The 12,593-nt window shown below is 51.0% G+C and overlaps 2 protein-coding genes across 2 annotated transcripts; one reads left to right on the top strand and one right to left on the bottom strand.

Annotated features, from left to right (window-relative positions):
- Positions 1-253: 253 nt before the first annotated feature.
- On the top strand, positions 254-548 carry COA4 (cytochrome c oxidase assembly factor 4 homolog). Its single transcript, XM_086615252.1, has one exon. The coding sequence runs from the start codon at positions 282-284 to the stop codon at positions 546-548; it is 267 nt and encodes an 88-aa protein (XP_086471378.1). The 5' UTR covers positions 254-281.
- A 2,416-nt stretch (positions 549-2,964) lies between these two features.
- Positions 2,965-12,272, bottom strand: MRPL48 (mitochondrial ribosomal protein L48). Its single transcript, XM_086615239.1, has 8 exons — positions 12,213-12,272; positions 11,770-11,822; positions 11,239-11,276; positions 9,706-9,791; positions 8,774-8,946; positions 5,992-6,094; positions 5,207-5,296; positions 2,965-3,218 (listed from the first exon to the last, which is right to left on the bottom strand). Exons 1-8 carry the CDS (start codon positions 12,231-12,233, stop codon positions 3,144-3,146), a joined length of 639 nt encoding a protein of 212 aa, XP_086471365.1. The 5' UTR covers positions 12,234-12,272; the 3' UTR covers positions 2,965-3,143.
- Between the last annotated feature and the right edge of the window lie 321 nt (positions 12,273-12,593).

Below are 12,593 nucleotides of genomic sequence, written 5' to 3'. Positions count from 1 at the left end.
GTGGGGGGTACTGGGCACCCACGTGGGTGTGGGGATGGCACCCATGGGAGAGTGCCTGGGGGTGCTGGGCACCCATGGCGGTGTGGCAGCTGCATGGGAGGGGTTGCTGAGCTCCTCCTGGGGGTGCATGGAGCATATGGGTGCATGGAGCATATGGGGGCATGGAGGATGGAGGTGGGGGGTGCAGAGGGTGCTGAGCACCCATGGGGGTATGGGCAGTGACCCAAGCAGGGGTGTCACGGGGAAGGCAGCCCCCCACCTCCCTCCAGCCCAGCCAAGCCATGGCGAGACCCGGACACAGCAGGAACCGTCCGTTGGTGGAGGAAGGCGAGGATGAGGAGGACCCGCTGGACGCCATGATCTCCCGGACGGGCTGCGCGGCGCAGCACCGGGAGCTGCAGGAGTGCATGGCGGCACGGCAGGACTGGCGGCACTGCCAGCCCCAGGTCCGGGCGTTCGGCGAGTGCATGGCCCGGCGGCAGCGTGCCGCAGAGCCAAGCCGGCCATCCGGCTCACCCCGAGCCCACCCCTCACCCGCCGGGGACTGAGACCACCGGGGACCCCCGCTCCCGGCGAGCCAACCCGCAGCCCCCCAGGACGGGGTGGCTGCACCATTTGACCATTTTTTTTGTGTTATTTTTTATTACACGCCAGTAAATCCATGCTACGTTGTTGGGAAATTAAATCCGGTGGTGGTGGCTGTCCCAGCCGAAGCGCTCAGCTCCATCTCAGCCACAGGGGAGGACTGGGAGCTCAGAGAGGACTGTTGTGGGGTGAGATAGGGGTTTCCAGCCCATAATGTTACAAACCAGGAGCATTCACGGTACCCAGCCTGGGTGGCAGCTCTGTGACAGCCTTGCCGTGTCCTCCCCTGCTCTGTCCCAAAGCTTTTCCTAGCAGCGATAACCTGCTGTCCCATGGGACAAGATTTTGGCAGGGATTTATCTCCTGGGAATCGCCAGGAGCATTAGGGATGGGGGAAAAAAGGGGCTCTTGCAGGGTGGGATGATCATCCCCATGCCACCTCCTAGCAAATAAGCCATGAAAAAGAAAATAAAATCGCTTTCCGTGGGCTGGAAAGGGAGGAGGGTGCACGTGGCTTTTGCTGGAAGAACTTTCCAGACTGTCTCCCAGGGAGGTGGGTGCAGGGGCTGCTGAAGGGCTGGGCTACTGCTGGCCAAAGTGACCACGAGTGAACATCCAGCAACCTCGGAGCAAGCCCAGTGCTAAGGAGTTAAAGAGCTGGGGCTTAGAAAGGGAGGAAAAAAACCCCAAACAAACCAGTTTTGGGGCAGGAACAGAACCTCCTCTTAGCACCCATCAAAACAGGGCTCAGATTTGGTTATAACACACTTCCTAATATTTTCCTAATATTTCCTAATTGCTGATGCGATCAGGTGTCACGTCAGCTCCAGCCCAAATAAAACCACCCAATCTCAGAACGTGAAATAAGGAGGATTGGAGCAAAAACCCAGGCTCCGCCACCCAGTCAAACCAGTGTCCGTACGTGCAGCCAAAAACCGCAGCTCCTGGAGGCTCTGGGTTTTGCAGGGTGGCAACAAGTGGCCGAGCAGCCCGGCCAAATTGGCTCCGGCACCGCTCGATACAAGCAGCAGTCCCGGCAAAAGCATCCGGCACCATCCTGCGAAATTCCCTGAACCGCTCCGGAGATTCGGCCTTTCAGGGCACGAGTAAATTCCACCCCTTCCAAACAGCTGCTGTAAAAAGTAGATTCACTTTGGGGATGCAGGGAGAAGTTTATGGCTTGAAAGGCAAATCACAGAATCATGGAATGGTTTGGGTTGGAAGGGACCTCAAAGACCATCCAGTTCCAAACCCCCTGCCATGGGCAGGGACACCCTCCACTACACCAGGTTGCCCAAAGCCTCATCCAACCTGGCCTGGAACACTGCCAGGGATGGGGCAGCCACAGCTTCTCTGGGCAACCTGTGCCAGTGCCTCACCACCCTCAGAGGGAAGAATTTCTTCCTCAGATCCCATCGAAATCTCCCCTCTTCCAGTTTAAAGCCATTGCCCCGTGTCCTGTCACTACACGCCCCTGTCCAAAGCCCCTCTCCAGCTTTCCTGTAGCCCCTTTAGGCACTGGGAGGTGCTGGAAGGTCTCCCCGGAGCCTTCTCTTCTCCAGGCTGAACAGCCCCAACTCTCAGCCTGTCTCCAGAGCAGAGGTGCTCCAGCCCTCGCATCATCTCCGTGGCCTCCTCTGGCCCCGCTCCAGCAGCTCTATGTCCTTCTTGTGTTGGGGACCCCAGAGCTGAAGGCAGCACTGCAGGGGGGTCTCAGGAGAGCAGAGCAGAGGGGCAGAATCCCCTCCCTCGCCCTGCTGCCCACGCTGCTCTGGATGCAGCCCAGGACACGGTTGGCTTTCTGGGCTGCCAGCGCACGGTGCCGGCTCATGTTGAGCTTCTCATCACCCAACATCCCCAAGTCCTTCTCCCCAGGGCTGCTCTCCATCCATTGTCCGCCCAGCCTGTTCTTGTGCCTGGGATTGCCCCAACCCATGTGGAAATAAATCCGAAATTAAGGAGAAATTTTGCGTGCACCACCTGACACACAGCTCCAACCCTCCTCTCTCTGCCCTCTGAGGCTTTTTTTTTTCTATCAAGCAGTGGTTGTTGAGCTGCTGGGGGACGATTGTCCCCCCCCCCCCAGGGCTCTGAGGTTCCATTCCTGTTGGCAAAGCCCTGATGGAAGCAGCTCTATGAGAATTAACGCATCGCTCCAGCCTTCAGCCGAAGAAAGGGGCAGGACGGGCACCTCCACGTCAGCAGCAGCTGGGAGAGTTGCAGTACAGCATTAGTAGCTTGCGGAGATTTCTGCAGACGTTCTCAAATACCAAAAGCAAAACGGGCAGGCAGGGAAAAAATTACAAAAAAAAAAGTCAGAACTGAGAAAAGTAAACCCACATTTCATTGTGGACCCCCCTCACTCAGAGTACAAATCAGTTCAGATATAAACACATGTATTTGTCTTTATTCTGCTTGACAACAGTGGAAATTTCTTCTGATTTACCAAATTATCAGTACAGTGCTCGTGAAGTCACCTTCTGGGGGCTGGAGCAGCCAAGGAGAAGCCTGGCTTTCCCAGGGGTGGCTCCGAAATGGTCGGAGCGTTCTTCCTCATCTCACTTCATCTGTGCCAGCAGCTCTTCAAGTTCTGGTCGAGACTTTAACCGGCTCTTGAAGTCAGCTTCTGTGTGCTGTGGAGGGAGGAAAAAAAAAAAAAAAATCCAAGCAAATCAAAATCACCTCTTGAGTACTTTTTGAAATTAAGAGGAAGACAAACCCTCTCCCAAAGAGAGTGGGGGAAAAAAAAAAAAAAAGATTTAAACATCCACTGAATGCAGGGAGTGGGAAGCCCCAGTGGAAGGTCATTGCAGGACTGGATCTCGTGGGCAGCTCCACCTCTGGAAGCTGGTGCCAGAGCTCCAAGTCTCCTCTTTTACATCCAGCCTCCTGCAGGAGCAGCTTTGGGGGCAAAACACAGAGGGCAGAAAGCTTCTGGACACATTTAGTCATTGCAGGGGCTCGAAAATTCTGCCTTGTTGGCTCCTCCTCACCTGGCTAACTGCTTCTGGAGGAGCAAACTGTGGCATTGTGCTCAAGAAGTCAACTGGACGCCCCCAACTCTTGCCACTGCCTGTCACTGTGGCATCTACTCTCTTGAGGAGACCTGCCACTTTCTCTAGAATTTTGCAAGAGCATCCCAAAGCTTTCATCTCTCTTCTGCACTGCCAGTCGCATGAAGTCAGCTTGGGTCTTATCCCCTGGGCTTCCTGCATCAGACTGCATGACTTTGCAAACAGCACAATGTCACATTTCTCCCTCCAGAGGCAAAGCCATCAGCCAAAATTAAAAAAAAAAACCAACCAAAAAACGGCTCTAAGACAGAGATGGGGAGTGTGACCAAAGCAGAGAGGATCACTGGACTCAAGAGACCTTCTCCCATATTCCTTCTGGTTTTGCAGAGCTAAATGTTCTTCAAAGACCACGTAAGAAGCAAACTGTGTTTTCAGGTTGGAATTTAGTGTGCTGCCTTCCCTTTCCAGCCACTCGACTCTTTTAGTCCCTGAATAAAAAGGTCTTCCTGGGCTTGTTTTGTTGGAATGTAAAATAACACAAGTTTAAGTATCTCCTTATGTGGAGATCCCAGTCACTGGAATTCTGTAAGTCCTCAGCGCTGAAAAAACTTGGGCCTTTCTGCAGAAAAGAAGCTGAACCCTTCCCAGAGCAAATTCCATCAAAACAGGGCATTTATTTGGGTTTCCAGTCTCAGCTTTGCTACTGACAGCTCCATAGTGATTCCTATTTAAGAGGCGGTGAAGCACTGCGGAAGGAAAGCATTCCCTTCCGAGTCGCACGGAATCTGCGGCAGCAAAGGAAAGCAGCCTGCCATCTCCTACAGATCTATGGGACTGGCTGGGAAGGTACTTTCTGTGGCACTAATTACAGGAGGCTAAATAGAAAATCAAACATTCATCAAGAATCAGCGCTAATCATAGAATCATAGAATGGTTCGGGTTGGAAGGGACCTTAAAGATCATCCAGTTCCAACCCCCCCTGCCGTGGGCAGGGACACCCTCCACTACACCAGGTTGCCCAAAGCCTCATCCAACCTGGCCTTGAACACTGCCAGGGATGGGGCAGCCACAGCTTCTCTGGGCAACCTGTGCCAGTGCCTCAGCACCCTCAATGTAAAGAATTTCTGTCTTATATCTAACCTAAATCTGCCCTCTTTCAGTTTAAATCTGTTGCCCCGTGTCCTATCATTACATGCCCCTGTAAAAAGTCCCTCTCCAGCTTTCCTGTAGGCCCCCTTTAGGTACTGGAAGGCTGCAATAAGATCACCCCGGCGCCTTCTCTTCTCCAGGCTGAACAGCCCCAACTCTCTCAGCCTGTCTCCAGAGCAGAGGTGCTCCAGCCCTCGCATCATCTCTGTGGCCTCCTCTGGACTCGCTCCAGCAGCTCCATGTCCTTCTTGTGTTGGGGACCCCAGAGCTGAACACAGTATTCCAGGTGGGAATGCTTTTTGAAGGACCAAGTGAGGGCCTGGTTCTGGAAGATCCCGGGTATCCATAAGTCTAGACAGCAGTCTCAGGAAGGACCACGTCTGTATTTTCAAAGCAAATTCACGTCACGCATCACATCTGCTTCCTAAACGCAGAGGCGTTGGTAAAATTCCACATACCTCTTTGACTAACAGATGAACCCCTTCAGGCTGATTACTCTGAATAATTTCCAAGAGTATCGGAGCAAACATGGAACTCAAACCACTGATCTGAAAGAAGAAATAAAAGCGCTGCAGGAGCAGAACACCACGTACAAAACGGACTCGTTACACTAATGGCACGGGAAGGGAGTCCGTTTCAGGAGGAGCCTGTGGCAGTCAACCACTTCATTAGAATCACAGAATGGTTTGGGTTGGAAGGGACCTCAAAGATCATCCAGTTCCAACCCCCCTGCCATGGGCAGGGACACCCTCCACTGCACCAGGTTGCCCAAAGCCTCATCCAACCTGGCCTTGAACACTTCCAGGGATGGGGCAGCCACAACTTACACACTATAAACTAGGAAAAAGTCACTTAGAAGAAGAACCTGTTACCTCAATCAGTTGCACGCTTTTGAAGCTGGCTCTAATACCAACAGTATTTTTAAATTTCATCGAGTTTGTCCAATCATTTATCCTCAAACATGATTTTTCTACCCCTTGCATCAAGTGTTCTGTGTGAAACAGATAATAAATCTTCTGGACAAAAGACAGAACCCAGGAACCCCTCTTCTGCTTCTACTTTGTGAGTAACCTTTAGCAAGAAATCTAATTAGACTTCTTTGCACTTTACAAACAAATTTGCAATTTGCACACAAATTACACCTTTTTTTTTTTTGTTCGAGGAAATTAACTCCAACTGCTCAGGGGTTTTGAGAGCCCGAGATAGAAGATGCCCAGCACTACCAGCAAACACCAGCGCATACCTGGACAACCCTCTGATGGGTAGTAAGGACGGCGTCCAGCTGCATTTTGGAACCTCGCTCTTCCAAGAACAGCACCTCGTTGGTTTTGGTGGGCATCGCGTAGCTGCAGGAACCACAGGGCAGTGCTTAGGACAGGGATGACAGATTCTCACTACTTTACAGGAATGAATCAACCCCCAGCAGCAGAGAAATGTGGAAGGAGATTAACTTTTCACGAGAAATTAATTATGCAAACAATGTATCTTGCAAATCAAGCACTGGCAGAAGCCGGGTGTTTTACTGGAAAGAGATAAGGGAGAAGCTTGCAGCAATACTGCCAGCAAAAATCTGTTTCAGCTACAAACACCAGCTTGAGAAGAGACCTTTTAACTTCTTTTTAGTTGAAGAAGAGCTTTAAAGCAAGAGTTCGAACTTATTTTGTAATAGTCTGTCTATTCTCATCGGGAATAGAGCTGAAAACCACTGCTGCAACGCACCACTCAAAATGAAATTATTTTCACCTCTGTGAATTCAACAGGAGCACGATCAGGCACCGGATCAGGTCCTACTCCCTGGGTAGCTTAACTCCAGGGATGCCAGCCTCCCCACCTCCGTTTGCACAGCATCAATAACACCAGGCTACATCCTACTGCCCACGTTTTACCCTACAAATTTTGCTGTTGAAGGCTAAATCGTTTCTTTCTGTACATACTGCACCCTGCACACCAAGTCCGACCTCAGAGAGCACAAGTATGACACAAGGTAGTCACTCTTTACACTGCAAGTGCCATCAATAGTCTCAGGCTGTGGGATGTGAATCATAGAATCATAGAATGGTTAGGGCTGGAAGGGACCTTCAAAGGTCATCTAGTCCAACCCCCCTGCAAGGAACAGGGAGATCTCCAACTAGATCAGGTTGCTCAGGGCCTCGTCCAACCTGGCCTTGAACGTCTCCAGGGATGGAGCATCCACCACCTCTCTGGGCAACCTGTTCCAGTGTTCTACAACTCTCATGGTAAAAAATTTTTTCCTAATATCCAACCTGAATCTACCTCCCTCTATTTTAAAACCATTACCCCTTGTCCTATCACAACTGGCCCTCCTGAACAGCCTCTCCTCATCTTTCCTGTAGGCCCCCTTGAGGTACTGGAAGACCGCTATAAGGTCACCCCGGAGCCTCCTCTTCTCCAGGCTGAACAGCCCCAACTCTTTCAGCCTGTCCTCATAGGAAAGGTGCTCCAGCCCTCTTATCATCTTCGTGGCCCTCCTCTGGACCCTCTCCAACTGGTCCATGTCCTTCTTATGTTGGAGGCTCCAGAACTGGACGCAATACTCGAAGTGAGGTCTCACGAGGGCAGAGTAGAGGGGGAGAATCACCTCTCTCGACCTGCTGGCCACGCTCCTCTTGATGCAGCCCAGGATGCGGTTGGCCTTCTGGGCCACAAGAGCACATAATGCTCTCCAGTGTCTTGCTGCTAATGGAATTGTAATTTCTTAATGTCCCCGGGTGTCCTTCTCAAAACACACACCTGCCAGTCACCAACGCGTCGCAGCTTTTAGCGCTGTTTGGTGCAAAGAACGTCATAGAGACACTACAAGCGATGGATCTGCGGGCACCAGGATTTCAGATCCATGGCTGACAGTTCAGCAAAGTGGATGAGCACAAAGAAAACCGTTTTTGATGGGTTTCATCGGCACGAGCAGCAACCAGTGCTTATGCTCAGAGGTACAATTAAAGATACACATTTCAGATCATCGCCACTGCGTGGTTTTACTTCCTTCCAGCAACGCAGGGCTTCTCCAGTGACTGCAGCTCCCCGGGTGCGCTGCAGGCACTGAGCAGCTCTATCATGTTCCTCGGACTCGCTCAAACCAGCAAAGCTGCTACCGGGGTACGCCTGCTGCAGAGATCTAGTGTGCAACTGAAGCGTCCTCTACGACTGTGCTCCAGTGGCACGGCGCTCTCCCACAACCTCCAGGGGTTTCCCGAGCTCATTCTAGTTTGTATATTCAGTACCACTTGCTTACTCCGCAGTATATGCACAAAGAGCCTGGATAAAACACTCTAAAGAAAAAACAGCAGCAAAAGTCAGCAATACTTAAGCCTACACTCCCGGGCTCAGCACCCACGGGCTTAAGCCTTTTTCTCAAAGGAATGAAAAGTCAAAGCTATTTTTTTGCATAGAATCACAGAATGGTTTGGGTTGGAAGGGATCTCAAAGATCACCTAGTTCCAACCCCCCTGCCATGGGCAGGGACACCCTCCACTACACCAGGTTGCCCAAAGCCTCATCCAACCTGGCCTTGAACACTTCCAGGGATGGGGCAGCCACAGCTTCTCTGGGCAACCTGTTCCAGTACCTCACCACCCTCAATGTAAAGAATTTCTTTCTTATATCTAACCTAAATCTGCCCTCTTTCAGTTTAAATCCATTGCCCCTTGTCCTGTCACTACACACCCTTGTAAAAAGTCCCTCTCCAGCTTTCCTGTAGGCCCTTTAGGCACTGGAAGGCTGCAATAAGATCACCCCGGAGCCTTCTCTTCTCCAGGCTGAACCTTCTCCTTGAGATCTGCTCTGTACAACTCCATTTCAGCCTTCCTTATACAAATAAAGGATCCCAAACCGTACAGACGCACAGAGAACACCAGGCAGACGCCAGAAGATCTGGCTTTACGTGTGAAAATCCATCAGAGAGATGAGGTTGCGCCCTTGCCTGCAAGGTATCCTCACCCACGAGCTTCACGTGGCCCGACGCGACGCGACTGTGAGCCGTGACAAACACGGAGCCCTGCTCCTCGTACCTTTCGTTCACTCTGATGGAGAGTCGGTTGCAGAGTTTATGCACATACTGAGCAAAATGCTCCACAAGACACATATCATAGGAAGTCATCTGGATGTTGACATCTCCGTACTCGTATTCGGTCCCAACATTTATCTCTTTCATCTGTACTTTATCCTTTTTCTTCTTTGGAGCCTGTATTTAAAAAGGAAAAAAAAGGAAGGAAGAAAGAAAATATAAAAAGCATATCTGGAAAACAAAGCTGGAAATAAAAACCATTAACTCTTGCCCACACAGGAGACACAACCTCTTCCAACAAAGGTTTGCTGAACTATGTCGAACACATCACAGCCCATCTGTGCTCACTTTCCCTGACTACAAAACTGGGATGACATTATCTCAACAGATGTTCTCCAGTTCAGTTCTTGGATGGCAGCGCCACAGAAGTCACACAGAAAATACGTGCACATCATGATTAATTTCTTCCAGAAGAAACCAAGGAGTCGAAAACAAACTGCTTTTTATTTCAGTTCCTGCCTTCGAGGCAGCTGTCTAGATGAGTTATTGTTTCTTCCTTTCACAAAAATTGTCATCTTTCCAAATTTCAGGGAATGTGAAAAGTTTCAATGCAAATAAGACCTGCTCACAATATTCTGCAATAATTTGAAGTTGAGGTGTTAAATTCAGCATCAAGAAGAGCCTCCTCCCTCCCCAAACTACTCATTAACTTAAACAAGAACGTACCCAACAACAGAAAGTATTTATGCAGCCTTGTGAGCGGGTACTTCATGCGACATAACACTCTCTACCAAGAAAAGTAGCAGTAAACCGTGACAGTATTCCATTTTAAAAATGATTCATCAGCCATGGAATTAACAATACCAACATTTAAACTGGACTGTAAGGAGATGGGTCAGCTGAAAGCAAGTAGAGCAGGGGAGTTCTTATGCCTACCTCCTTCGGGAGCAGGTATTTGAACCTGCCAATACCATGTGTAGGACGGGATTTGTAGTGTCTGTGGCAACTCACGAGGGCATCACCTTCAAATCAAAGCAGAGCAAACATGTTTCCAGCTGAATGGCAGACAGCCTTTCTTTCAACAAACATCTACAGATGCTTTGAGAGCCCCAAATCCACACTGAGGGCAAGAATTTGTCCTGTTACAATTCACAGTTGGTTATGGTGAGCAACAAATAAGGAAGGAAGAGATTAAAAGTGACTCATTTCCCAGGTGAATTCTCAGGCAAACAAACAAACAGAAAAAAGAGACAAACTTGTCAGCACCAGTGGATGGCGAGGATACGGATGAAATGTTACATCTGTCTCCTCGTATGCGACAGCAGTGATGCTACTGTGATGGATCTGAGCCCCACTTCATTTTAAATCCAGCCCTGTTCAAATATTCATGTGCTAGGAAGCCAAATCAAAAAGGCATCAGCTTTTATTTATACTTCCTTCTCCAGGGGAACATGAAACCCTCAATAACTCTCACCGTCATAAACGAAGCTCGGAGCAGCAAAGAGAAACAGAACACCAAGGATTTAAGCCACTCACTTACACTTTGCCTCCACATCGAAATTAAATTCTATTTTAAATCGCAACAGTGGACTCCACCAGCTCAATAAATGTTAGAGTGGGATCTCACAGGGGTGTAAGTCAGATCCTGGGCAGTAATAAGCAGCAGCTTAAGAGATTTGCTGACCCATAAGCAACTTCATTTTCCTATGTCCCTCTTAAATGATGTGACTAATTATTTCTAGGTTACCCTTGAATTAATGAAGGGAGGTTTGAAGAAGCATCTGTGAGGTCACCTGATCCACTCATGGATCCCTTCCACAGAACAAAAGTAATCCTCACAGAATGTGTTTCCTTTCCACGGCATCAAAGGAGTGATGTCCTCCCCCTTCAGATACCTTCTGCTTTACCTCAAAAAAATAAGGGCATGTAGTGACAGGACACGGGGCAATGGCTTTAAACTGAAAGAGGGGAGATTTCGATGGGATCTAAGTAAGAAGTTTTTCACTTAGAGGGTGGTGAGGCACTGGCACAGGTTGCCCAGAGAAGCTGTGGCTGCCCCATCCCTGGCAGTGTTCAAGGCCAGGTTGGATGGGGCTTTGGGCAACCTGGTGTAGTGGAGGGTGTCCCTGCCCATGGCAGGGGGGTTGGAACTGGATGATCTTGGAGGTCCCTCCCAACCCAAACCATTCTGTGATTCTATGAATACAGCAAATAGCAGCTGGCTGGTGTTGCTCCACAGCGTTAACACCCTGACTAATACCACCTGCTTAGCCAAGAACAGGGAAACAGAAGAAAAGGTTAGGAAAAAAGGTATGAAAGCAGAAGAGCACCTGCTCAGGTTATGTAACCAGCCCAAAACTGAGTGGAAAAAAAAAAAATAATCAAAAGGAGACACAAACGCTCAAATGTGTCGTATTTATTTTGAGAAAATGAAGTTTGGCCTTGGATTGGATTAATAAGAGGCCTCACCTGCAGCACACAGACGGCTTTCTCTGGGTGTTGCTGCTCTGTAAGAAACAAGATAATCGTTAAAAGTTCTGATTTCACCTACTTGTGGAAACACAACGTATCCGGCCAATCCCCTTGAACAAAGGCTCACACCCCAAGCCCCCCAAATGCAGACAGATCCCATTAGCAAACTTTCCCTTCTTGACATCCTACAGCCTTTTCAGCTCTTGGACATCCGCTGAAAGTCCTCCCTCCACAATTAAAAGGTTTTCCTTAGCAAAAAGTACTTTTTTTTTTTTCCATGTATGTTTTCTGACACTGTCAGTTGAACCAACCAAGTGTTTTTAATGCCTTATACTTGGAAGTGTTCCATCCCTGGAGGTGCTCAGGGCAAGGTTGGATGAGGCTTTGGGCAACCTGGTGTAGTGGAGGGTGTCCCTGCCCATGGCAGGGGGGTTGGAACTGGATGGTCTTTGAGGTCCCTTCCAACCCAAACCATTCCAGGATTCTACGCTGTGTTTTCCTTACTGGGTTGGGTTTCAGCCCACTCACCTGCTGAGCGCAAACACCCGCTTTAGCAGCATCCCCTTCTCCAGGCACAGCACCTGCAACGAGCCGCCGCGGCCGGACCGCAAACGGGACGGCGGGTGCTCGGTGAGTTTCCACCAGCACGTGCCAGAACACGGCCACCAAACCACCACCTGAGCCCCTCGCAACGCACCGACCACCCCCCTCCCGGTCTCTCCGCAGCCTCCGGCCGCCACCACCGCCCGGAATACCGCATCACAGGGGAAAGAAACGAAGGAGGAAGGCGGTGACCGCCGTAACCTTCTCACGGGCCCCTTCAGGGTCCGAGGAGTTCGGCTGGGCTCCTTCCTCCCCCCCCCCCGTTACAGACCATCCTCATCCCTCGCCCCATCCCACCGCCTCCCGGTTACAACAGCTGCGTGAGCGACTCTCGTGCGTGTGTCCGTCCCTCCATCGTTTCCCGGTACCTTCGGCAGCGCCGCGCTCATCCCTGCGCCGCGTCCGTCGCTCAAACCGTTCCCCCGGTGCTTCCCCCCCCGCCGCTCCCGCCCACCGGCACCTCCCGCGGCGGCGGGCGGCGAGTTTTGGACAACCCCCCGCCCGCGCTGCTCGCAGGGCTGCGGTTTCCTGAAGGAGAGCGGTGGGGAGGGCCAAGGTGGGGGGTGAGGACGGTGATGGCGGACACCTTCTCCCCGCCGCCCCCCCGCCGCACCCGGGCCGCCCCACCGAGCGGCACCACGTGGCGGCGGCTTCGCGGCGCACCCAACCCCGCGCCGAGCGCCGCGCACCCTGCTAGCCGCGGCCCGCCCCCCGCCCGCTTCTCGCACCCTGATTGGCCTTGCTCCGCG

The sequence above is a fragment of the Tauraco erythrolophus genome, chromosome 1, assembly GCF_009769465.1.
Source record: "Tauraco erythrolophus isolate bTauEry1 chromosome 1, bTauEry1.pri, whole genome shotgun sequence".
Classification (NCBI taxonomy): domain Eukaryota; kingdom Metazoa; phylum Chordata; class Aves; order Musophagiformes; family Musophagidae; genus Tauraco; species Tauraco erythrolophus.
This window is presented reverse-complemented; position numbering and strand designations above follow the sequence as displayed.

What these genes read in the sequence shown, in the direction of transcription:
- COA4 (XM_086615252.1), top strand. Translation starts at nt 282, where the DNA reads ATGGCGAGACCCGGACACAGCAGGAACCGTCCGTTGGTGGAGGAAGGC.
- MRPL48 (XM_086615239.1), bottom strand. Translation starts at nt 12,233, where the DNA reads ATGAGCGCGGCGCTGCCGAAG. An exon ending in AAGCCGTCTGTGTGCTGCAG is followed by an intron (nt 9,792 to 11,238) that starts GTGAGGCCTCTT and finishes TTTGATTTGAAG; the next exon opens with GTGATGCCCTCGTGAGTTGC. An exon ending in CCCATCAGAGGGTTGTCCAG is followed by an intron (nt 5,297 to 5,991) that starts GTATGCGCTGGT and finishes TTCTTCTTTCAG; the next exon opens with ATCAGTGGTTTGAGTTCCAT.